Source organism: Tamandua tetradactyla, chromosome 3 (genome assembly GCF_023851605.1).
Source record: "Tamandua tetradactyla isolate mTamTet1 chromosome 3, mTamTet1.pri, whole genome shotgun sequence".
Classification (NCBI taxonomy): Eukaryota; Metazoa; Chordata; class Mammalia; order Pilosa; family Myrmecophagidae; genus Tamandua; species Tamandua tetradactyla.
In genome coordinates this window covers 121866752-121890727 of record NC_135329.1, presented here as the reverse complement: position 1 = coordinate 121890727, position 23976 = coordinate 121866752, and the positions used below count along the sequence as shown (strand labels likewise).

Genomic DNA, 23976 nt, shown 5'->3' with positions numbered 1-23976 from the left:
AGTGGGGAAGAAACTTTCTCCATTACCAACACTGCTTGTTGATTTTTTAATAGTAAAAGCCAATTTTGTAGAGGCTTGTTTTATTAATATGATGTAACCAAAATTTAGAATCTTCAAGTTGTGGTCATAGTCAAGTTAACTATGTTTTAAATTGTACTTTGATTTTTTTCTGCCTCATTTTTTGAAACATTGTATGCTTATCATAAAATTAGAAGTATGCATATTTTTATATGTAAGTGAATGATATTAAAGTATTTTTCTGCATATTCTTTGTTACTTAGCAATCTTTATAGATGGGCCCTTTGTCCGTGTCAATACCCATTGATATGCTTCATTTGTTCCTAACCCTGTGTAATATCTTCGGATATTATTTCTCTCCACTATTGATAGAAATTTAGATTTTTAATAATCCCTACCCTTTTTGTAATTATGTGGAATAACTCATTTGATAATCTCCAGGTTGCTTCTGCCAAACTTTTTGACTTAAGTCCTTTGACTTTGTTTCCATAGACCCTGTATAAACTCGCCCACGAGGAAGCCAAGAAGGAAGGCTACGACCTGCGCATCGACGCCATTCCCATTGTGGCTGCCAAGGCCTCCAGAGACATCGCCAGTGACGTGAGTAGCGACACCTTAAATGTATGTAGAGAGATGGAGGGATGGGGTCAAGGGTGGCAGGGTCTCTACTGCGATAGGAAGATGCAGGCGTATTCCTGTTAGAGCATACTTATTGACTTATTTCTCTAAATCAGAGAGATGTTTTTCATTTGAAGAAATTCTTTCATATTTTAACCCCAAAAGCCTTGAATATGTAGGTTTCATGGGGGCAGCAGGTGCCCTAAAGTTCAGTATAAAATTGAATCCATAATTATGAGAAATTTACCTCCATATTTTGATACATAGCCCCCAGAGAAATAAGAAAATGCCAGGTGAATTTAAAACTAACTTGGTTACATGTATTGGTTCAATATCAGGTTAAGACTTGGTACAACCTGGTCTAGGAAAATATACCTTTCCCTAAATCTGGTTTTTATTTTTGCCAACTTTTTCTTTGAAAAATTACCTTGTGTTTCCTTCTGAGTTTCTTTTAAATGGAAACAGAATACAAAAACAAACAAAAAGAACAAAGTGGTGAACCTGATAGCTCTTTCTGCTATCCCTGGAAGAAGTGGGTCCTTTGCTGTAAAATGCAGACTCCTGTACAGATGTGTTAAAATTTGTGATGTTGCAAACTAAATATCCATATTCATCACTCACCACCACCACTAATAAAATGCTTTTTGTGGGTAGTTGGTCCAAATACTTGTGTGATTTCTAAACTGTGGATGACCCCACACAAATCTTGACCAAAGTTGATCTCAGCCAGTGTCGGGCATGTGGGATGAAAAAAAAGAGACACAATCCTGTCCATTTCAGGGATACTCTCCAGTCATTGGAGACAAAGGTCCCAATGAAAGTCAACAGAGTCTGAGGTGGGAGGGGTGATGGGTCAATGAAGGGCCAGAAAATTACTTCTAGACTGAGGAATAGTGTTCCAAAATCATGTAAGATTTCTGGGTTAGCGAGTTCACTGCCCCAAGATGAAGAAAAGGTAGTATAGGATACTGGCTGATCTTCTGAAAAGTATAGCTGCCTTTATTTCCAGGGACTTTATGTGTGCAAACCACAGGCTATGTAGGTTGGGACTGTCTTCCCATCAGAGTATTGCCGTGAACTCTAATCACATTTGGGGTGAAGGGAGAAGTCAATGCTCAGATGATTCTATTTCTCTGAAAGAATTACCAATTTTAAAATAATAAGTATTTAAGTTAATAGACTTCTAATATTTTTCCACTCAGTTTTACTTTTAAAATGATGATGATGATGATGATTTTCCTAGTACAAATACAAAGACGGGTACCGCAAGCAGCTGGGCCACCACATCGGAGCCCGAAAGGTTGAGGACGACCCCAAGATGATGTGGTCCATGCACGTGGCCAAGATGCAGAGTGACCGGGAGTACAAGAAGGACTTTGAGAAGTGGAAGACCAAGTTCAGCAGCCCCGTGGACATGCTGGGGGTGGTGCAGGCCAAGAAGTGCCAGACCCTGGTCAGCGACGTGGACTACAGGAACTACCTGCACCAGTGGATCTGCCTGCCCGACCAGAACGACGTCATCCACGCGCGGCGAGCCTACGACCTCCAGAGCGACGTGAGTACCTGAGACCCGCTGCATGTGACTGGCGACACACCTATAATAGTAACACATAGAAGACATGGACAGCGGTTTAAATAGTGTCCTCAGACGCCCTGATGTTTCTTCTCTTTGTCCCTCGCTGACTGTAACCTACTTCTTTTGGAGGGCGCGCACTGCCATGAGGCTGTATCCGGTCTCGCCTTCCTATTTTAAGAATCATAGACATGAAGTTTAACGATCCAAATGATCCAGTCTCCTATGATTTTTGAAACTGAGTGTCATGATGACTTCGATAATAACTGCTTTTGTGTTTGCTCTCTCCAGAATGTTTATAAATCGGATCTCCAGTGGTTGAGAGGCATTGGCTGGATCCCCATTGGGTCTCCAGATGTGGTCAGGTGCAAGAAGGCTGCAGAAATACTGAGTGATAATGTCTACCGCTTGGCCCCAGACCAGCTGCCATTCACCAGCGTGACTGATTCTCTGGAACAGGTGCTGGCTAAGAATAATGCCATCACCATGAACAAGGTGAGCCCTCCATTTAGGGCAAATAAAAAGAGGGATCTCTGTCATGTCTGTGATTAATTGAGTTTTTTTTGTTTTATCTAATTAAATTGCCATCCGATGTATAGTGGTTTGGTTCTCTGTTCAGTTATTTAAGGACTCTAAAAAATATGTGTGGGAATTTCTGCTTTGACATGCCTTGTGAAATAGCCAGAATTAAAAGTAGGGCAGCTGTTTGGGGTTCAAATTATTTGAAGTCTTCACAAGTTGTTCATGGTTTTGTGTCAAGATTCCTTTCTTGCTGGATACATATCTAGATGCTATAGAACAAACAACTCAGATGTAAATCTCATAACATTATCAAAAAGAAATCTAGAGATGGTTTATCTGGGCACATTTGCAGTTAGAAAACAAACAAATAAAACCATAAAAGGATGTGTTAACGTAACCACAGTGTAGATATGGATGTGTGTGTATGCTTGGGAAGTACTTGGTTTAAATTTAATTTAGCATGAAGGAGTGACTTATAACCACACATACACATGTATGTGTGTTTTCCTTCATATCTTATTCTATGCAAGGGCACATATTATTTCACAAAACACTACATGTATTTAGTGACAATAAATATCTTATGACACCAAGGAAGTTAAAAGGGTGCAATTTGTAACATATAGCACAAAGAGTGATGAGGCAGTCTTTCGACCTTGTTCTAATCTCTTGCTTGGAAACTCCTCTGTTAAACAAATTTTGTTTTTCTAGTACCTTAACCTTTTTTATCCTTCGCAGCGCTTATATACAGAAGCCTGGGACAAAGACAAGACCCAAATCCACATCATGCCTGACACACCTGAAATTATGTTGGCAAGACAAAACAGAATAAATTACAGTGAGGTGAGATCATTTGTTTTATTTCCTTGGTATGAACAATTGAGTTTTGTTGATGTTTAGTACCAGAGTTATGAGTTTAATCCTGGTGTGAGTCAATTAACTTAATTTTATTTTTCTATGCCCAGTATTACCCTTCCTGAAATATATATATCTTGGTGTTTAAAAAAAAAAGCGATAGAAAGGTACATAAAAACAAAAATAAATCCGGGTCAGGAGAAAATTTTAAAACCCTCAAAAATCTACTATTGAATGAGATACATTGTCACTTTAATTAAAAATTAGATTATTGCTAATTATCAGATTAGTACTTGCCTTAAAAATTGTTACCCGCCTCAAAAGTTTCATGAATTTGTTTTCTTCTGCTACCTCATCTGTAAAATGGGATAAAAATACTTCTGAAGAATTTTTCTGACAATGAAATCAGGTGAATATATAACATGCCCACTTCAGAACCTAGTCCAAAGAAGTTGCCTAAAAGACTTTGGTTTCTTCCATTCCCACTCATGTCCCCATGACAATTAAATTTAATACACTCAAAAATAACTTGAGTTTTATTTACAAGAACTGAAATGACCAGTCTTTAGTTCATCCATTTCAAAATTGCCTGAGAACAATGCAATATGCTCTTTTATAAACTATCTCCAGTCCACTAAACTTGACATCATTTATCTGACATTCAAACATCACTATAGGAATAACTTCTTGTTCAATTATTACAAAGGCAAAAATTTATCTGGTTTAATCAAGAAAAAACTAATTTCCTCCATGTTTGTGTGCCTTCATTGAAAAAAGAAAAAAAAGGAGAGTAGATACTTCTTCAGTTTGAAAACATAGGAAAATTTAAGTACTTATTTTCAAGACTTGATTATATTTATTATTTTACCTATATTCATTACTTATGCCTCGAATGGTGTAGCCCTAAAGGGAAAATGTATTTATATTAAATAACCATGATGAGTGAAATGAAGAAGATATAATTTCCATTTTTCCAGCATTATAAAATGGACTTGATCCAATAAATATTTGATTGGCCTCAGCTTCAACCATTTTATTTTTCAGAAGAAGAAATCCTACTCAGCTTTATTTTGTGGCATCAGAAATAGTCTTCAATAAGTAATTCAATAAAGACATTACAAGAAGGAAAATTACTATAGACAAAATGTTAACAAAATAAATGTAGTACTATATAAAAAGATAATATGTCATGGTCAAGTTGGATTTATTCCAGGAATGCAAGATCAATTTACCATTAGAAAATTCAAAGTTCTTTCTCACATTAACAGAAAAAAAGAACAGTCATGACCATTGTAATAAGTGTAGATATTGTTTGGAAAAAAATGCAATATTTGTTTATGGTAAAAATTTTGTTCCCAAACTAGAAATAAAAGGAAAGTCTTTATTCTGATGAAGCTAGTCTGCAAAATATACATAGCAACCACCGTGCTTTTTTTTTTTAATATTTCCTTATTTAAATGCAATTTTACCAAGATATATCCACACATCATACAATCCATCTGAAGTACCATCAGTGGCTTCCAGTATCATTGCATATTTATGCAATCATCCCCACAAATCAATTTTAGATTATTTTTATTACTCCAATAATAGTAATAAGATAAAATAAAAATATAAAAGAAAGCCCAAAGTATCCCATACCCCATACCCCCCACTATAGTTGACCCTTAGTTTTGATGTGTACATTTGCTACTGGGCTTCAACCATTTTTAATGTACAATTTTACTCTGGACCACTGAGCTTCTCTGTTGGATTAGCTTTTCCCAGGAGGTCCCTCTCTCCCAGGCAGATAAATTTAATTTCTGTCCCAGACTATATGAAGCTTTTAAATATCTCCCTTTGTTAAAATTAGGTCAGATGAGGTAAGTTTTTTCTTAGACTGCTGAGAGGAAATTGAACTGGGGTTTTTTTTTTTTAATTCTAAAATTTTCAGCTGAATTTACTTTCTTTAAAACTGGCTGATTGTGTTAATTCCCTAAAAACCCTTCTGAATATTATATTTCAGAGAGGCCTACTTGAATCTCTTCTCAACCCATTGCAGTGGTTGCTTTATTCCATACTTCACTCAATAAATATAAAGACAAGGACAAAATGCTTTTTTTTTTTTTCCTCTTGAATTTTCATTTACATGTTTCAGTTCTCTTGGGAAAACAGATTACTAAACAAACTGTAAAAAGCAGCCTTGACGTTGAGTGAACTTGTTTACTTCATTAAAGACAGTGTCTTCTTCAAATAAAGGAAGAATAAATTAAATCTGTTGCTTTATCCCGAAGCAAGAAGATGATTCAAACTAATTTTTTCCCACTTATACTAGAAAGCTGCATTTAAACATTTATTCCTCAAAGGAAAAATATAATAGATAAAATACTTCACTCCCCAATTACAAAAGAAACACCTCTAGAAACTTTTAGGAAGACAACCTTGAGATTTTATCTTAAACACATAAGTTTAGTCTTGTTTTTACTTTGTCTTTTTCCTTGTAAAATCCTAGCTTGAAAAGAAAGGAAACTGTTACGTCTTAATAATCTGCAAACGTACAACATGCAAAAATATCCCACCAAGACCCTTAATTAATTTAAAATTTTATTTTAATAAAGAAAAAAGGCGCACCAGCTCCAGTAATTTCTCTAACATATGACCCGTAGTCTTTTAATAAACTCTGCCCAACAGACAATTTAACTCAGTATGTGCCAAAGCCTTTTTCAAATCAAGATACCATGAGTGCCTAAAAATATTGTTGATCTCAATGATCAACAAATTTTACTTTGAATGTGTAAAAAACATTTATCCATGTATTTTATTTATTTTGGTTTGATTTCTTGAATACCAATATTAACAATTATTTTTGCATTTATGATATCTTAAGAGGTTTAGGCGTTGGGTCAAAATTCCTGTACATTGTTCATAAGCAAAAAACGCTGAAGACCGCTGGTGTAGATGTAATATAGTGGTTCGCAAGCTATGCTCCCTTGTTACCCCTGTGTTCCACTTTCTGTAGGCATCTGTCCTGCCAAAAAGAAAATAATATAAAAAATATATAACTGAACAGTAGCAGTGTTTCTCTATTCACAAAAAAATAATTGAGACTTTTGTCAATTTTGAGTTTTAACTCATGAATCTTTCTTAATTCATTGGTACCTGGTATCCCTGTGTCTACTAGCAATTTCTAGCAATTGACAAAATGAATAAATGAGAAGCAAATAAATATTAACAGATAAATTCAGAATGGGATCATCTTTAGTTCAGCACTGTTTTGAATATGGGTACATGTTCATTGTGGTATTATTATTATCCATTAATTTATAATCATATCCACTAGTAGTCAAATTGTTCCTAATTCAAATTTGGAGTGCAATAAGTCGGTATGTCTTGGCTGTTTCATGAAAAGAACATGTGCTGAGCAATCTAAACATATTTAAGAGCTATGATATAATGTGTAAAATCTGTAAGGAGTTGTGCAAAGATAAATTGCAGTGTTAAAGCCTGCAGATTATGAAATTTTTATTTAAATAAATAGCTTGGGTAAATAAAAAGCAAAAGAAATATTATTTTCTTAAAGATTTTTTAATTTAAGGCTGCACATAATAGTGTAGATCTGTACACTAAAATAGTTTTCCTTTGCAAAAGTGCATTTTTTGAGTGAATTGTTTCCCGTATCTAAAAGCCACTACATGAGGGGTAGGGGATATGGGATGTATGAGTTTTTTCTTTTTATTTCTTTTTCTGGAGTGATGCAAATGTTCTATAAATGATCTGGTGATGAAAGCACAACTATGTGATGATATTGTGAGCCATTGATTGTATACCGTGTATGGACTCTATGTGTGTGAAAATTTGTCAATAAAAATATTTTTAAAAATAAAAATAAGGCAGGCCACGGTGGCTCAGCAGGTAAGAAGGCTTGCCTGCCATGCCCGAGGACCCGGGTTCGATTCCCGGTGCCTGCCCATGTAAAAAATAAAAAAAATAAAAGCCACTACTTCTTTCCCCAGAACATCTATCGCCAGGCCATGGAAGAAGCAAAGAAAGAAGGCTATGACCTGAGAAGTGACGCCATCCCCATTGTGGCCGCCAAGGCCTCCAGGGACATTGCCAGTGATGTAAGAGCTAATCAAGTCCTGACATCTGTCCCTACCTACACAGCCCCTGCACAGGGAAGCTCCTTACCAGAAAATAGCTGGATGTCACTTTAGTCATTTCCCATCTTAACTCCCTTGAATGAACAGGCAAAGAAATTGAGGCCCTGAAACAGTAGATCACTTGTCTAAGATCACTAGCATCTCAGGGTCTTAGCTTAACAAGATTGAATACCTTGATTACAATTAGATGAATGCATGCTGGGCCCTCATAAAACCTAGTAAGCTCTCCTTTGGATAATACTGCAATCAAAGAGACCAGTAAAGAAAAAGGCCTAACTTTCCATCACTTGAAGAAGGTTATAGAATAACAGAGAAACTAAAAATATCCTTGTTGTAAGATCTACAAAGAATTAATATTTCTTTACCCTAAAATGAAGGTATAATTTTCTTGGAAAATTTGAGTATTGATCCAAGAGTGGCAGAATTTTGCATTTTTAAACTACCGTTCTTAGTTTATTTGCGCTAGAAAAAAATTAATTAAGTGTATAAATAAATCCCTCAGGTATGTTCTCAGATGGGATCACTCACACAATGAACTTAATTGGGCTTACCCTTTCAATGTTTACTTTTTATCACTTTTTTCAACATTTAAATCTCTAAAATTATATAAAGCAATCAATTGTGGAGTTATTCCATAGTAACGCACAAATTAGCAGCATATCCTCTCCTTTGGGCATAAGCATGCATCAGGGCATAGTATTACAGAAGCTAGATTTATGAAACCTCCCTGTAGTCTTAAAAATTTCATAGAAAGTCTTCACTACAGAAAGGATGAGAGAGAACTTGGTGCTTCCTTCTTATTTTCTGAATTTTCTCTTCCAGTACAAATACAAAGAAGCTTATCGCAAGCAGCTGGGGCACCACATTGGTGCCCGAACAGTCCGTGATGACCCCAAGATATTGTGGTCCCTCCACATTGGCAAAGTGCAGAGTGACCTCGAGTACAAGAAGGAATTTGAGAAATACAAGACAAGGTACAGCAGCCCAGTGGACATGCTTGGTATCGTTTTGGCCAAGAAATGCCAGACATTGGTCAGCGATGTGGACTATAAACATCCTTTGCACGAATGGACCTGCCTGCCTGACCAAAATGATGTCATTCAGGCCCGGAAAGCTTATGAGCTCCAGAGCGACGTGAGTATCCCTGATGCTGGATCTGCATGTTAGAAGCTCATTGAAAGAGCAGAATCATGTCCACAGATTCTTACTAGTCTGGTGGACTGGGCTATGTTTGTATATTTTGAACAATCTGCAGTTGAATGTGTGAAAAGAGTTTCCCATTGGAAACGCTACAGTCTTTTATAATTCATTTTCTTCCCCAGAAGTTATTTGTAAAAGAGGAAATAAATATTATCAATTATATATAGTATTTATCTTCCTAGTAATACAGGCTTCTTTTGTCTGAGTTAGATGAAACTTAATCCTCAAAAATACATCACTAAAAGCTTTTGACTAAAGAGATAAAAAAAAAAAAAGTACCTGTCAGCAGAGGGTAGGGTGGAGAGAGAGAGAGAGAGAGAGATAGAAAAGAGGCATGTTATGCTAAATTATTTTTTTAATTCAAAAAAATAAAATAAAAAATGAAAGTTCTTATTTTATACTTACCAACAGAATAATACTTGTCTTTTTCCAAAGCAGTCATCTAATACTTCTTAATATTTAGCATGTCCTATTGAGAACAAAATAAAATGAATAATTTAGGAAATAGCTAGTGTGTTGTCTCTACAATTCCACATTTCTTTTACACTCTTGATATTTTATGCCTTTGAAGATAGAAATAAAGGCAATAATTTTTGGATTATAACAGTCACATGGCATTGGTCTAAATGTGTGATCTTATTTGGAACTATTAGTGCACTTTTTCCAAGGGTAAAGAAGCTCAGCTCCTATGTAGAAATCTTATAATGACCTCAAGGGCAGGACCACATCTTTTACTTAAGAAAAAGATCATTCATCATTCTTTTTTTTTTTTTTTTTTTTTTTTTTTAAAGGAAAGACAGAAAGAAGGAAGGAAGGATAGAAGGAAGGAAGAAAGGGAAACATCTTTAAACATTTTCTTGTTTTATTGTATTCTGTTTCTCCGTTTTTGTTACATGGGCTGGGGCCGGGAATCGAACCGAGGTCCTCCGGCATAGCAGGCAAGCACTTTGCCCGCTGAGCCACCGCGGCCCGCCCTCATTCATCATTCTTGATATAGAACCTCTGTACCGAAAAATCAAATGCTTAGGGCCCAGTAAAATGCTTATGAGTGAGTGAGTAAATGTTTGACTTGATATTGGAAGCTTAATCTGTTCATTGATGTTTTTGTATGTCTCTAATACAGTCCGTTAATATTAATTAATACATGTGTTCCTTTGCTGTTGATTTGCAGAATTTGTATAAGTCAGACCTCGAATGGCTGAAAGGCATTGGCTGGGTTCCCATTGGTTCCGTGGAAGTTGTTAGAGCCAAGAGGGCGGCAGAGATACTGAGTGATAATATCTACCGTCAGCGTCCAGATGCCCTGAAATTTACCTGTATCACTGACACTCCAGAGCAGGTGCTGGCAAGGAGCAATGCTATCAACATGAATAAGGTGAGTCTGCAATCCTCACCATCAGAGTAAATTACCGGTGAACTAGGTGAAAATTCTCACATATGATTGTACTCTAAAGATTACCACAAGATTTATGATACCTTTTAAAATGACTTTTCCCATTACAATACCACCCAATTACTTACAATACTTCAAAATATTAAACAGATGGTTAAAATACTATGTGCTGTAACTATTTCATAATTCTTTCCAGATGGACTTTAAATACTGAAACCCAATTATACCTTTCAAAACTATGAAAGGATTTTAGTAGGAAACAATAAAAACCCTGAGGCAAAGAAATAGTGAACTAAATACTCTTGCAAGTAGTAATTTATCACACGAAAGGTAGAAATTTACACAGCTTTTCTACTTTATATGGAGGAGAGATGACTGGCACATAGTCAGGAGAAAAATGTCTGAACTACAAAATAACTTTTTTCATCTTTTTTTCTCAGCATTTATATACTGAAGCCTGGGATAATGACAAGAAAACGATCCATGTCATGCCCGATACCCCGGAAATCATGCTAGCCAAACTCAACCGAATAAATTACAGTGATGTGAGTAAATGGTCGATCTTGTAAAGAACAGGAATGAAGAAATGAACTCTGTTTATCTGTCTTCTTGGTGAAATGTTTTGACTCATTTATTGTATATCCTCTAAACTGACATTGTCAATGAGAGAGAAAGTTCTCCCACAATTCGATGTTGGGCTATGCTGTGGTCGACAAAGTAACCAACCTTTGGAATGTAACCATCAAATGGAATGCTTAAGGAAAAGTATTCCAATAGGAATTATACTCTTAAAGCTTCCCCCATTGGTCAGTGTGGATATCAGTTCATTGTTTCATTCATTCATGAACTATTTACTGAACCAGCACTGTGCTGGAACCCAGTAAGGTATCATGCCCTGTATTGTTTTGCTACTTCAGTATGCTCCGGTTACCATTTCATGCTATTTTGCAAGCATTTTTTTGGGCATCCTCTCTGGGCTAACATTTTCCTAAGGGCAGACCCCTGTCCACAGTTTGATGGCTGTCTGTCATGATAGTCCACAGTAAAATGAGAAAAATAAGGGCAATGCATTGAGTTTTTCACAAAACCAAATACATGCAATTTAAAAAATCTGTCTCTGTGTTCTCTGTCTTTCTTTAGTATTAAGGGTGGCCTTTCTTGTTTTTTATGATAATGATAGTAAATTGTTGTTTTTTGCATGTGCTTGTTTGATAAAACAAAATATTGGCAAACAAGTGATGATCTCCCCCAATTTTTGGAAATTTACCAGTTAATAAAATCCCAAAGTCTAGAACATGTCTTGATCACCTAAGAAGCAAAGTTATCATCAAATCCACCATAAACTACCCTGTAATTTACATGAGGATGGCAAAAATTTATCAATAAACTGCTTCATTTTTTAGTAAAAGGAGTGATGATTAATGACTCTTTTTTTTTTTTCCCACAGAAACTCTATAAACTTGCCTTGGAAGAATCCAGGAAGGAAGGTTATGACTTGCGTTTGGATGCCATTCCAATCCAAGCAGCCAAGGCTTCAAGAGAGATCGCTAGTGATGTAAGTCAGAGTTTTTGGAAGAGGTGTTTCTTACTGAAAGTGCTTGATAAATGGCAGGTTTTAGTGTTTTTCTTGCCAAAGCACAAGTTATCCCTACCAGTCTCAATTCTCTTTAATCATTCCTCATGTATACAAACTTGCAAACAGGGAAAAAAAAAAAAAACAGCAAAAGGTACAATGCCCATTATCCCTATTTAAAGATAGAGACATATTCTAAAAAAAAGTAAATGGACATAAAAATGGATTTATTTTGGCGAGTCTCAAAAAGTCTGAGCAGTGGTTTTGAACTCTTTCCTGCTACTTCTATCAATTTATTCTGGTACAAAAGGAAGCCTAGATGACAGACATATTTTAGAGTTTAGTTTTACCCTTTGTAACCGTTGGTAATGGTTCTCTTCCTAAGATGACTCTAACTGGCCACAAGAACAAATTGTAAAGTAAGCAAAGCGTCTTCTCTGCACCTACCTGTGTTTTCCCTCCACTCTTTCTCTTTTCATGGGAAGCATTGTCTTCTGGGTGTCCAGTGCCCTTCTTCTGTACTGAACTTCCTTAGAACCCAAATCCAGACTTCTCCTGGAAGTGCCCTGTGCTTTGGACCTGTGCTCTATTCTTCCTTCTTAATATTTGTTCCAGCTGTTAAGCTGGAAATGCTCACACGATAATAATCACATAGTAAACTGGACCATATCGTGTTACTCTTGAATTTTAAAGCTAGATAAAGTCTTAACCCCAAGAGATGACTCTCATGGTACAAGTTCAGTGTCATTGACAGGTTAATTAGGGAGCTATTTCCTGGTAGCACAAAAACTCTATCTAAATGTAACACATCTCTTCAGCTAGGGAATTCACTCTAATGTCTAATAACAAGCAATATATTCTATAATAGTCTTCATTTCAAGACATTTTTAGAGAAAACAGCCATGTCTTTAAGTAGATACTCTGTTATATTGTTCATGATGTTTTTCCTTTACCTATTAAGCAATCAAAACTAAGTAGGGTAGTTTAATAGAAGGCGGAAAATATTGGGAACCAGAAGCTCTCCATTCTCGTCTCAGCCCTGCCACCCACTAGTGATGAGACCTTGACCAAATCACTTAACCCCTTAGGCCTCAGTTTCCTATTTTATATAGTGAATTGATAATATTATCCTACTCCCTCACAAAAGTGGGGGAAAAATCAAAAGAAACAATGTGTGTATGGAACTATGAAGTGCTCAGTAAATGAAAGGTTCTTGTCATTAGACTCCTGCCCTTTTTCTTCTTTCAGTACAAATACAAAGAAGGGTACCGCAAGCAGCTGGGCCACCACATTGGGGCCCGAAACGTCAAGGATGACCCCAAGATAATGTGGTCCATCCATGCAGCGAAGATCCAGAGTGACCGTGAGTATAAGAAGGACTTTGAGAAGTGGAAGACCAAGTTCAGCAGCCCCGTGGACATGCTGGGGGTGGTGCAGGCCAAGAAGTGCCAGGTCCTGGTGAGCGACATAGACTATAAGCATCCCTTGCACGAGTGGACCTGCCTGCCCGATCAGAACGACGTCATCCAGGCTCGGAAAGCCTACGACCTGCAGAGTGATGTGAGTGGTCACATCTTCCTCAGTCGCATGTTAAATGGCTTAACATAGGGATTCTTAACCATTTGTGCCATAGACTCTTAACAGTCTGGTGAAGCCTCTGGGCACTATTTTTTAAATGCAAAAAATGCAATATATAAGATTTCAACAGAAATCAACCATATGGAAATACAGTTATCAAAATATTAACAAAAATTTATGATATAGTAATATATAATCTTTTCTATAAATATATTAAATTAGATCTAGTACTGAGTTTAATAATTATTGTAATTTCAAAGAAGTAATGAATGTACATACTTTAACATGTTTACCACAGTTGTAATGCGAAATGAAAGTATTTATGATTTTTATTGTCAACACAGTCACAGTAGTATTAATACTACTATAACCCATTACCTATACTTACAATTGAATGAAATGTTATATTTTAGTTAGATGTTAATGGAAATAAATGTAACATTTTTTTTTTCCAATCCAAGTTCAGTGACACTAGGTTAAGAATACCTGGTTTAAAGCAAACTAAATTTCCAAATGAATTTAGATTGCATTATCATTTTTCTGATTATTTAACTTATAGGAAGTATTTGTGATAGCTTGTGAATGGAAGTTTAAGAATACATGGTATGTATTGAGGTTTTTCTAAGAAACTGAAAACAATAGTTTCTTAGGAATATGTTAGGCACTTTTGTTTTCAACCAGTAGATTGTCTTTTGGAGATTCAAGTACTACCTCGTTGGCATATTAACTCCTTGTTGGGAAAGTCTTGGACTAAATCATCAGTTTGGAAGAATGATAAAGCAGTGGCTTTGTGAACATGAGTTTCTAAGAAACTCAAAAAAATAAAAAAGGTGATATCCTTAAGGGGAAAAAATCTCCTTCGGTCAATTTAAATTCAAAGAAGAAAATTGAAACTGTGGTAAAATATCTTTTTTTTTACCAGAATTCTAACACAAGAAAGAGTGCTGAGGATAAGATAAATTAGAGTAAAAGGATGCCTACTCTTTGATTTAGAAGCATGTAATTAGAACCACGTGTAAAGATACACCATTTTTAAGTTGTCCCCAGAAAACACACTAACATGGGTTTGGCCATTGGCATTCATCCCTCCTTGTTTTGCACGACTGGCTAAATAGACCACTGCCCAGTGAGAGTGAAAAAAGCTGGTATTCTAACTGAGTATTGTTCCCACAAGATGAGGTATGGGCAGTCAAATCAGAAAATTAATACTTTTATGAGGCAGATAGTAATTTCTCTTAGGTGGTGTGTATTACTGAAATGGCACGCTATTAACGAGATTTTATTCTTTTAAATAGCAAATATTGGCCACTTTCAGGAGCAAAGTATTTGACTAGACATTCTAAACCAAAGTAAGGCAATCCATGGGTCTACCAGAAATTTAACCAAATCTTATTTGTGTAGCTCATCTGTATTATGTTAAATTGAGATCAAGCACCAGGATATCTGGGTAATTTCTATAAACATGTGATATTTTATTTTTCAGGCTCTTTACAAGGCTGATCTTGACTGGCTGAGAGGCATTGGGTGGGTTCCCATCGACTCTGTAGATGTCAAGAGGGTGAAGAAAGCTGGAGAAATCCTGAGTGAAAAGAAGTACCGCCAGCCTGTGGAGCAGCTCCAATTTACATGCATTACAGACACCCCAGAAATTGTCCTGGCAAAAAATAATGCCCTGACAATGAGCAAGGTGAGTCTCCAACTGTTTCACATTGCACAAGCCACTCCTTCCCTGGACTCAGTTCATATTTGATGGGCCTGATTTTCACTCAGGCCCTCAACAGAGCATCTACTTGAATTCTGGTTGGAGCTGTATGATCCTCTCAATCCCGTGTCTCCCAGTTCTCTGTGTACCTGCAGAAGTGTAGCAGAGGATGATTTTCCTAGAATATCCTGCACAGCCTCCCTAGGCAGAGCAGGCTCAAGCCATTGTCTCTCTTTTTCCAGCCAGTAAGGAATATAAATAGCTGCTTAGCATTTCATTGTGAGGACAGGGAAATACACAGTGTTTCACAGCAGGGTCAGTGCACAACTCAAATCAGTTGTTCAGTTTGCTTTTCCACCTTAGGTTGCTGATAACCTTTTTTTTTTTTTTTTTTTTTTTTTTAATTACATGAACTGGCACCGGAAACTGAACCTGGGTCTCCGGCATGGCAGGCGAGAAATCTGCCACTGAGCCATGGTTGCCCGCCCTGATATCCATTTTTGAAAATGAGCTGCTATTGATACTCTTGGTTTTATCATTCAGGATAAACAATTACTTCTATCCTCTAAGGTTCTATCGTTCTGTTAACTGATAGGGAGCTAATTCTTAATCCAACAAATAGGCACTTAATATGCACATATTGAATTGAGCCTACTGAATTGAGTTGAACCTAACTGAACTCCCCAACACCTGCATGGAAGTCTTTCAAACATTCAGGCAGTGGGATTGAATGTGCTATATATATATATATATATATATTTGACTCTCAGATATCAAATTCCAGAAACTATTTTGTGCCATACATGAATGCGTATCATAAAATCTGTTGAATGTCTACTATGGCTCAGAAGCCTTACATAATTCATGTTAATCTTCAAATATTACTTCAGAAGAAAGATATGCTTATCCCCCTCTTGGAGATGAGGAATATGAGACGTTATTTACCTTTCTCAATATCACACAACTCAGAAATTGTAGAATTGGGTTTGAATTTGGGATTGACTCTGTAGTCTAGGGATTTTTTACTGTGCCATTGTTCTATAACAAAGCTTCATCCTTGGAAGATTTTTAGTACTAGATTGTCTTTTGGAGATTCGAAACCTTGAATCTCAATGAATACTTGAAATTCACTGGTAAAAAGACTAATATCTGATACCATTGTATTGCCTCATATAGGTTATGAAACAACTGAATGACTTTTTAAAATATTGCTTTGTTTTACCCACCCTACTATTTCACTTCCTTCACCTTCAATAGCCTCAAAAAACTATTAACTATTTTATAGTCAATTGTGAACCTTTTCATTGAGTTAGAATTGATGATAGCTGTACTATTATTGGGTTTAACAACAAAGGGTTCTCTCCGTGCAGCATTTATATACAGAAGCCTGGGATACTGCTAAAGCCTCCATCCACGTGATGCCAGACACCCCAGAAATCATACTGGCCAAGAGCAATTCTCTGAATGTCAGCCAAGTAAGAGATTTCCTCATTGCTGTTTAGTCTTTATAGCAACGTTTAAGATATTTTTTCCACCTTATCAATTTTCCTTTTGGGATTGGCCCATTGAGCTTTCTGAAGCATTTTTATTTTCTGTTGTGTGTTTTCTTCTGCCCAGAAACTTTATACTAAGGGATGGGATGAGTCAAAGATGAAGGACTATGATCTGAGAGCTGACGCTATTCCCATCAAAAGGGCCAAGGCCTCAAGGGACATCGCCAGCGACGTAAGTAACTTCCTTTTAACTCCTGTTGGTCCCCACAAAGCTGACCAACCTTTGTTGTTGCTAATGGACTACACTTTGTATTTGCTTCCACACATATTCCCCAAGTCCTGCTTTCTGCCATCCATGCCCTTTCCCTCTGCTGTCATGCGGAAAATTAAAAATATATTTTGGAATTGTAGTAGAATTGCTGCAGGAAGGGCTCCACCTGTAAAGACAGATCATTAAACTGCAGTTGTTTTTTTTTATAAGCCAAAATGTTAGTTTTAAATTTTTCGGAAGGAGCCAAAATGTTCGTGACATAACATTCTTCTTGCCCATTTGTCTATGAGTTTTAATGTTGCCTGTGATTGTCAGCTGTGGTATGGAATCCTAACACTGGATTTCTAAAATTGGATTTCTGGCATTTCAGTACAAATACAAAGAAGCATATGAAAAACAGAGAGGCCACCACATTGGAGCCCAGAGCGTTGAAGATGATCCCAGGATAATGTGTGCCATACATGCAGGCAAGATTCAAAGTGAAAGGGAGTACAAGAAGGAGTTCCAGAAATGGAAGACCAAGTTCTCTAGCCCGGTGGACATGTTAGCCGTCTTGCAGGCCAAGAAATGTCAGACTCTGGTCAGTGACATTGATTATCGCAATTACCTGCATCACTGGACATGCTTGCCTGATCAAAACGACATTATTCAAGCAAAGAAAGCCTATGATCTGCAGAGCGATGTATGTAATGGCTTCAGTATTTGAACTTTGGGAAGGGTGGAATGGGACTATATAGATCTGTTAATTGTTGAGTCAGCACTTCTCTGGACAGTCCCATAGGTTGTGCACTGCACGACCCAGGGGCAGGCACCCTTCATGTCATTTAACACAAAATCCATATTAAGGATTATGTCATGAGAAGCAAAAACATATAGGTAAAGAACCCTACTTAGGTCATGTTCTTTATTCCCAATACTAAATTCCAGACTATTTTCTTCATGGTTTTTGTAATTCTTGACAATGAAAATGTTGTCAATCATCTGAATGTTTTAAAAATGTGTCATTAGTGTGTTAGATCCAAAATACTAAACAGAATTCCCTCCAGTCAGTTATTACAAGATTAAAATCGAATGAACTTCAACAAAGTTTCCCTTTTCTAATCCTTCAATTATATATTGTTTTTAATTATCAAATAATTATAATGGAATTCAGTATTATTACCATTTTATTATTATTCACGGATAGTATGAATAACCATGCTTTTGCAAATTAATTCTGTCGTCAATATTTTAAAAATCCAAATCATGTAAAATCTCAATGCTTACTTTTTTGGTGCCACTATCCCCATTCTTATAATACCCACAACCTCATGTACTTTATTTTTCAATCAAGGGAAGTGGTATTTCTAATGTTTGGAACAACATTTTTGTCTAATTCTACAAAACCTTTGCAGAGTGTGTATAAAGCAGACATGGAGTGGCTGCGGGGCATCGGTTGGATGCCAGAAGGCTCTGTAGAAATGGCCAGAGTAAGGAATGCTCAAGACCTCGTGAATGAAAGACTCTACAGAACACGGCCAGAAGCATTGCCCTTCACTTCCATTGTTGACACCCCAGACGTTGTCCTGGCGAAAACCAATTCCCTGCAAATGAGTGAGGTTAGAACCATTTTACTTCCAAGCTTTCCTTTTGCTGAACTCTGCTTTCGGATGATGTCGCCCAAATGGACAAGTAGAGTGCTTTTCTTCAAAGAAATATACTGCTAGGGGCAACTCTAAAGATCATTTGGATTTAGTCAAGGCACATGCAAAGCCGAACTCTAAATGCCAACATGCCTTTCCACTGTATACCCCCCACCCCCCATACACACACTGAGACACTAAAATGAAAAATATCCCTTCATTGCAAAACAGGGAAATAAATATTTATGAACTCCTATTAAATGCTAAAACATGTAGTCTAATTCTGCTACCTGTTAAATGGTTTAACATATATAAAGACATTTTTTCAATGCAAATCATTGCTAAGGCTTATCATGTCAGACATCCCTTAATATTGCTGTATTAAAAGACTATTTCCCTTCTCTCAACAGAGGCTGTACCAGGAAGCCTGGAATAGGGATAAAAGCAACATCAACATTCCTTCTGACACACCGCTCTTGCTGCAGGCCCAGATCAATGCCTTGCAAGTCAGCAATGTAAGAAGCATAAATATGAAGTGTAAATGTCTTTACTGAGCAACAGCTGTTAGTTTATGGGAAGTGTTATAATGGACAAATTACATACCTGAGAAATGTGTACAGATTTCGGTCCTGGACATTTCACTCTGACTGCCATTCCTAGCACAATACAAATGGGGATTCTTTCCTTTAAATGGTTTAGATGCATAGCCAAGGACCTTGACCCCAGGAATTGGGCACCTGAATCCTATTGGCATCCTCCTTCCAATCTTGAAGTCATTGTCTTATATCCAATGTCTTTAGCCCAGTTTCATTGTATGTTAATGGAGAATAATGAAATCACTAGTCAAGTACCTCTCACACTAAGAAGTGTAAGAAGTAACAGTCTCGATTGGCTTGTTAGGTCTGTTGCTTGATCTAGGACTTTCTTGTTTGACATTTCAAGACCATGAGAAAAGCCAAAAGACAATTTTTTATTACTTACTAAGAGTAGGATGCATGCTATATCTATGCATAGTCACTTTCTTTTGGCAGAGACATCTGAAATGCCAAAAAGCAAAATTAGAAAAAAATCTTATCAGGTCTTATATGGTACCTTGATGAAAGTTTCTCTAGCTTCACAATAGATTCTTACTTTCCAGTGCTCTGTGGTAGAATGTTTTCAGATGCGTACCGTATTGTGATGAATTAGTCAGACAATAAGGATTAGATGTTTCAGTTCTAAAATTTTTGTCAGAAGTACCCTGAGCCCCACAAATAACTCAGAGATGAATGTTTCTTGCTTATGCTGCTGTTATTTACATTATAGCTTATGATTTATGACTATTTTGAGTATATTTATTTTCGATTCTTGTCAACAAATCTGTTTTCTCTCAATAGAATCTTTACCAGAAAGACTGGAATGAGGCCAAGCAGAAAGGTTACGATATCAGAGCAGATGCCATTGAAATCAAACGTGCAAAAGCTTCAAGAGAAATTGCCAGTGAGGTACAGTTCTATTTTCTTGTGGATTATCTCTGCATAAAACAAGGATATAGTGTTTTTCAAAAAGTAATTTTTAACCTATGATATTGCATTTTTGTCTCATATTAAAGACTCCATGTGTTTAAAAATCATTAACATGTCAATGTTCATTAAGGGTAGCGTAGATGAGGTATGTGTATAAATAACATCTTAGTTGTTTTTAAGTAGAAATCAAATATCGTGAAAAGTTTATACAAAATTCTTGGAATACTTTCAGGGGTCAATAAAATGTCATTTTATTCCCAAAATACTTCTGACATCTTCATAAATGTAAATCACAGATGGTAACTTTCGTGGGAGATGTAAGGCTGAGATTGCTTTTTTTATTTTTTAACCTGGACAGGCACCAGGAATCAAACCTGGGTCTCCAGCATGGCAGGCCAGAACTCTGCCACTGAGCCACTGTTGCCTGCCCGAGATTGCATTTTTTATATATGAGATTTTACACTGGGTGCTTATAAATAATATTGTTAGTAATCTTTTAAAGTTCATTTAATGCTAAATTAAAAACTTATTTAAAAATTATCCTACCAAATCCCCCAGTTCCAAATCATTAAGCTACCTTGGCTTCCTTTCTCTGGGTCCTTCTATTTTTTTTTTTTAATTTCATGTATCCAGTTGTTTTCTTCCTTTTATTCTTTGTTTTTATCTCGAAAAATCACACATAGCTGGTTCACATTATCTGCCTCACTCTAGTTTCTCTCCCTCTCTCATCCAATCTTTCCTATGCTATCCAAAGATGTAAAAAGAAACCAAAATCTTCTGAAAAATCAAATAGAAACTCTTGTCCACATGTCTTATACTGTCATCTTCTGATTCAAACCAACGATCTTGCTTTCCGTCCCCAGAACATACATCTTTCTTGTCTGTCTCCAAAACCACACATATGACTCTCCCCTGCCTGAGTTACTTTCAGTACCCATGGGAGATCGTTTGACCTAACTGTACCATGGAATTGCCAGGCAATCTTGGGTATGATGGTTGCCTTCACTGTACCTTATTTTTCCGTCTGAAATATGTGATAATAATATTACCTGCCTCAGAGAGATGTTGTATGGATTAAGTTGTATTTACCACTGTTCAACAATTTTTTTTTTTACCAAAAAACTCATCATTTTTATAGGGATCAACCTAATACATTTGAAGCCTTCATAATAGTGTCTAGAGCATAGTGATGGCTCAGTAAATATTAGCTATTATTTTGTTTTAGTATTCTTGTTCAACATACTATTCTCCTCCTGATTTGACTTGTGTCCTCTATGAAGCTCCCTAAAATAGCCCTATCTTCTTTAGAATGAACCCAAATATCCATGTTGAGTTAATTTGCAGTAATGGTAGGAAAATGTTTTGAAAACATTTAATGAGAAGTCCTCCTAGTAGATTATTTTACATGTCTATTTTTAATCTGATTTTTCACAACAGTACAAATATAAGGAAGGTTACCGTAAGCAGCTGGGCCACCATGTGGGTTTCCGCACTCTACAAGATGACCCCAAGTTGGTATGGTCTATACATGCTGCCAAGATCCAGAGTGACAGAGAATACAAGAAAGCGTATGAAAAGTCTAAAGGAATTCACAATACACCACTGGACATGATGTCAATTGTTCAAGCCAAGAAATGCCAGGTCCTGGTTAGCGACATTGATTATCGCAACTATCTGCACCAGTGGATATGTCTGCCTGATCAGAATGATGTGATCCAGGCTAAGAAAGCCTACGAACTGCAGAGTGATGTACGTATGTTATCAGAGTGTGAGAGATGTGTTTTTGTGTGTTTTATCACAGTGCATTCCCTAGGGACCTAATTTAAATGTTTATCTTAATGGAAGCGAGGCTAATCTGTACAATTAATGATAGTAGCTGTTTTGTAAACATTTTCTATCTTGAGGATTCCTTCTGATGTTTGCAAGGCCTTATTAATGAAGAAAAAATCAGTCTCTTATTCTATAAGATTAGGTAGAAAAATTCAGTCCTGGTTGCTCTGCTCCAATACATTTGTATTATAAGATACCTAAATTTCAAAACTAGATGGAAACATAAGGAAATATTGAATTTCAAAGTCTGGCACATATAGGAAAGGATTGAGAGATAGATAGATGGAAAGAGATAGATAGATAGAAGAATAAAGATACAGTTTTTCTCACAATACATGCATTTAAGGAGCTTTTTCTCCTAAATTGCTACGGATGTTATTCCCAGTAGTATGTAGAAGGCAGATTTCAAGGGGTGAACAAAGAAGCTCACTCTAGTATAAAAACAAAATTGTGTGCCATTGCTGACATTCCATAAGGTGCACTTGTGGGCCCTACTCCAATTCCTGTAGGGTACATGAACACCTCCCAGAGGCGTGTGCCAGAAACCTAACAGCCAAATATTAACATTGAAGGTAGACCTCTGAGTTTCATGTGATTGGTCACACAAAATAGAGGCAGTGTGTTGCTTGCTGACATCATGCTCTTGTGTGCCAATTTGACTCTTCCCCACTGTTCCTCTCCCTCATATAGAACATATACAAATCAGACCTGGAGTGGATGAAGGGTATCGGATGGTTGCCCGAGGGTTCCGTGGAAGTGATGAGAGTAAAGAATGCCCAGAATCTCGTGAATGAAAGGCTGTATCGTACAAGGCCTGAGGCCCTCAAGTTCACCAGCATCGTGGATACCCCTGACGTCATCCGGGCAAAGATCAATGCGGTGCAGATCAGTGAGGTGAGCTGGGTGACACAGTCAAGCCAAACTGTCTCAGTGAAGAGGAATTCTAAATGTGAACTTCAAACTGCAGAAACACCAGCATGTGGCTCTTGAACATGCCTGCATCTAGATTGCCTGACACAGGAAGATCTATCAGCATCTCTGCATTTCATTAGCTTTGATAAGTCAGTACGAGTACACTGGGCATCCTCCAATTCCATAGACTTGGATGCACACTTTGACCATCTTTTTGGATCCTGTCTGTAATACAGTCACACCAGTTAGTAATGTAATCACAAAATTGCCCCCTCTTTATTTCTATTCAATCACAAAATAGGTTGAGAATCCTGACAGCATCCCCAATGTAGGATATAATGGCAGTCATCTGAGCCAAAAGAAAAAGCTAGATCCTGACTAGAAATGTGGATTATCACAATGATAGAATTTTACTGCCAGATTTCTGACTTATTTTAAATTTATATCGTATCACATGAACAAACCTTCCTTGTTGGAATCCTTATTGGCATATTTTAAATAAAGGGTCAAAAGAAGACAAAATTATCTACATTTATACCTGAAAACACCCAATAAGAACTTTAAATTTTACCTATAATTTTATTCGTGCAGTGATTGAATTGTTTTCTGAGCAACCGTCTGTTTGTTTTTCCTTGTTACCAGCCATTATATCGTGATGCTTGGGACAGAGAGAAAGCGAACGTCAGCGTGCCTGCTGACACTCCTGTGATGCTGCAGTCTAAACTCAATGCCATGCACGTCAGCAATGTAAGACCCCACGCATTCGCTCACTTTACAAAATGCTCTCGGCTTGACCAAACCTTTTATCTAGAAACACCAAAGAGTTTGGAAAAAGGCATTTCCTGCCATTCCTTTCATTTCCTCTAATCCTCAAGCTGATGCTAAGTAGCTGTGTCCCTGCATCACTTTGGATGCTTATAACAGAGACTTGAGTGTCTATCTTTGTTGAAAGGAAAAATGCAGCAGCTTCACAAAAATTTAAAGATACTACTTAATCATATGTAGTTCTCATTTTTTTTTAAGGGCCATTGCTACTTTCTCTTTCTAAAACTTAAGCAGTGCTATTACTTTTTAACTTTTCACATGATTCATTGTCACCTAAATTGCTATCTAAAAAAATTGATAGGGAGAGAACTTTACTACAAGTCATTACAAATCTGCTGGAACTTAAG

General features: G+C 36.8%; 1 protein-coding gene across 21 annotated transcripts in view; it reads left to right on the top strand.

The window, feature by feature from the left end:
- Positions 1 to 23976, top strand: part of NEB (nebulin) — a 232784-nt gene that overhangs the window by 109226 nt on the left and 99582 nt on the right. For all 21 annotated transcript variants that reach the window (XM_077153803.1, XM_077153822.1, XM_077153820.1 and 18 more), the window contains 20 exons: positions 511 to 618; positions 1880 to 2191; positions 2501 to 2704; positions 3470 to 3574; positions 7579 to 7686; positions 8548 to 8859; positions 10097 to 10300; positions 10759 to 10863; positions 11766 to 11873; positions 13140 to 13451; positions 14953 to 15156; positions 16542 to 16646; positions 16789 to 16896; positions 17306 to 17617; positions 18330 to 18533; positions 18968 to 19072; positions 19934 to 20041; positions 21500 to 21811; positions 22583 to 22786; positions 23447 to 23551. In XM_077153803.1, the coding sequence (XP_077009918.1) occupies positions 511 to 618; positions 1880 to 2191; positions 2501 to 2704; positions 3470 to 3574; positions 7579 to 7686; positions 8548 to 8859; positions 10097 to 10300; positions 10759 to 10863; positions 11766 to 11873; positions 13140 to 13451; positions 14953 to 15156; positions 16542 to 16646; positions 16789 to 16896; positions 17306 to 17617; positions 18330 to 18533; positions 18968 to 19072; positions 19934 to 20041; positions 21500 to 21811; positions 22583 to 22786; positions 23447 to 23551 (3645 nt within the window). The remainder of the gene's footprint in view (positions 1 to 510; positions 619 to 1879; positions 2192 to 2500; positions 2705 to 3469; positions 3575 to 7578; positions 7687 to 8547; positions 8860 to 10096; positions 10301 to 10758; positions 10864 to 11765; positions 11874 to 13139; positions 13452 to 14952; positions 15157 to 16541; positions 16647 to 16788; positions 16897 to 17305; positions 17618 to 18329; positions 18534 to 18967; positions 19073 to 19933; positions 20042 to 21499; positions 21812 to 22582; positions 22787 to 23446; positions 23552 to 23976) is intronic.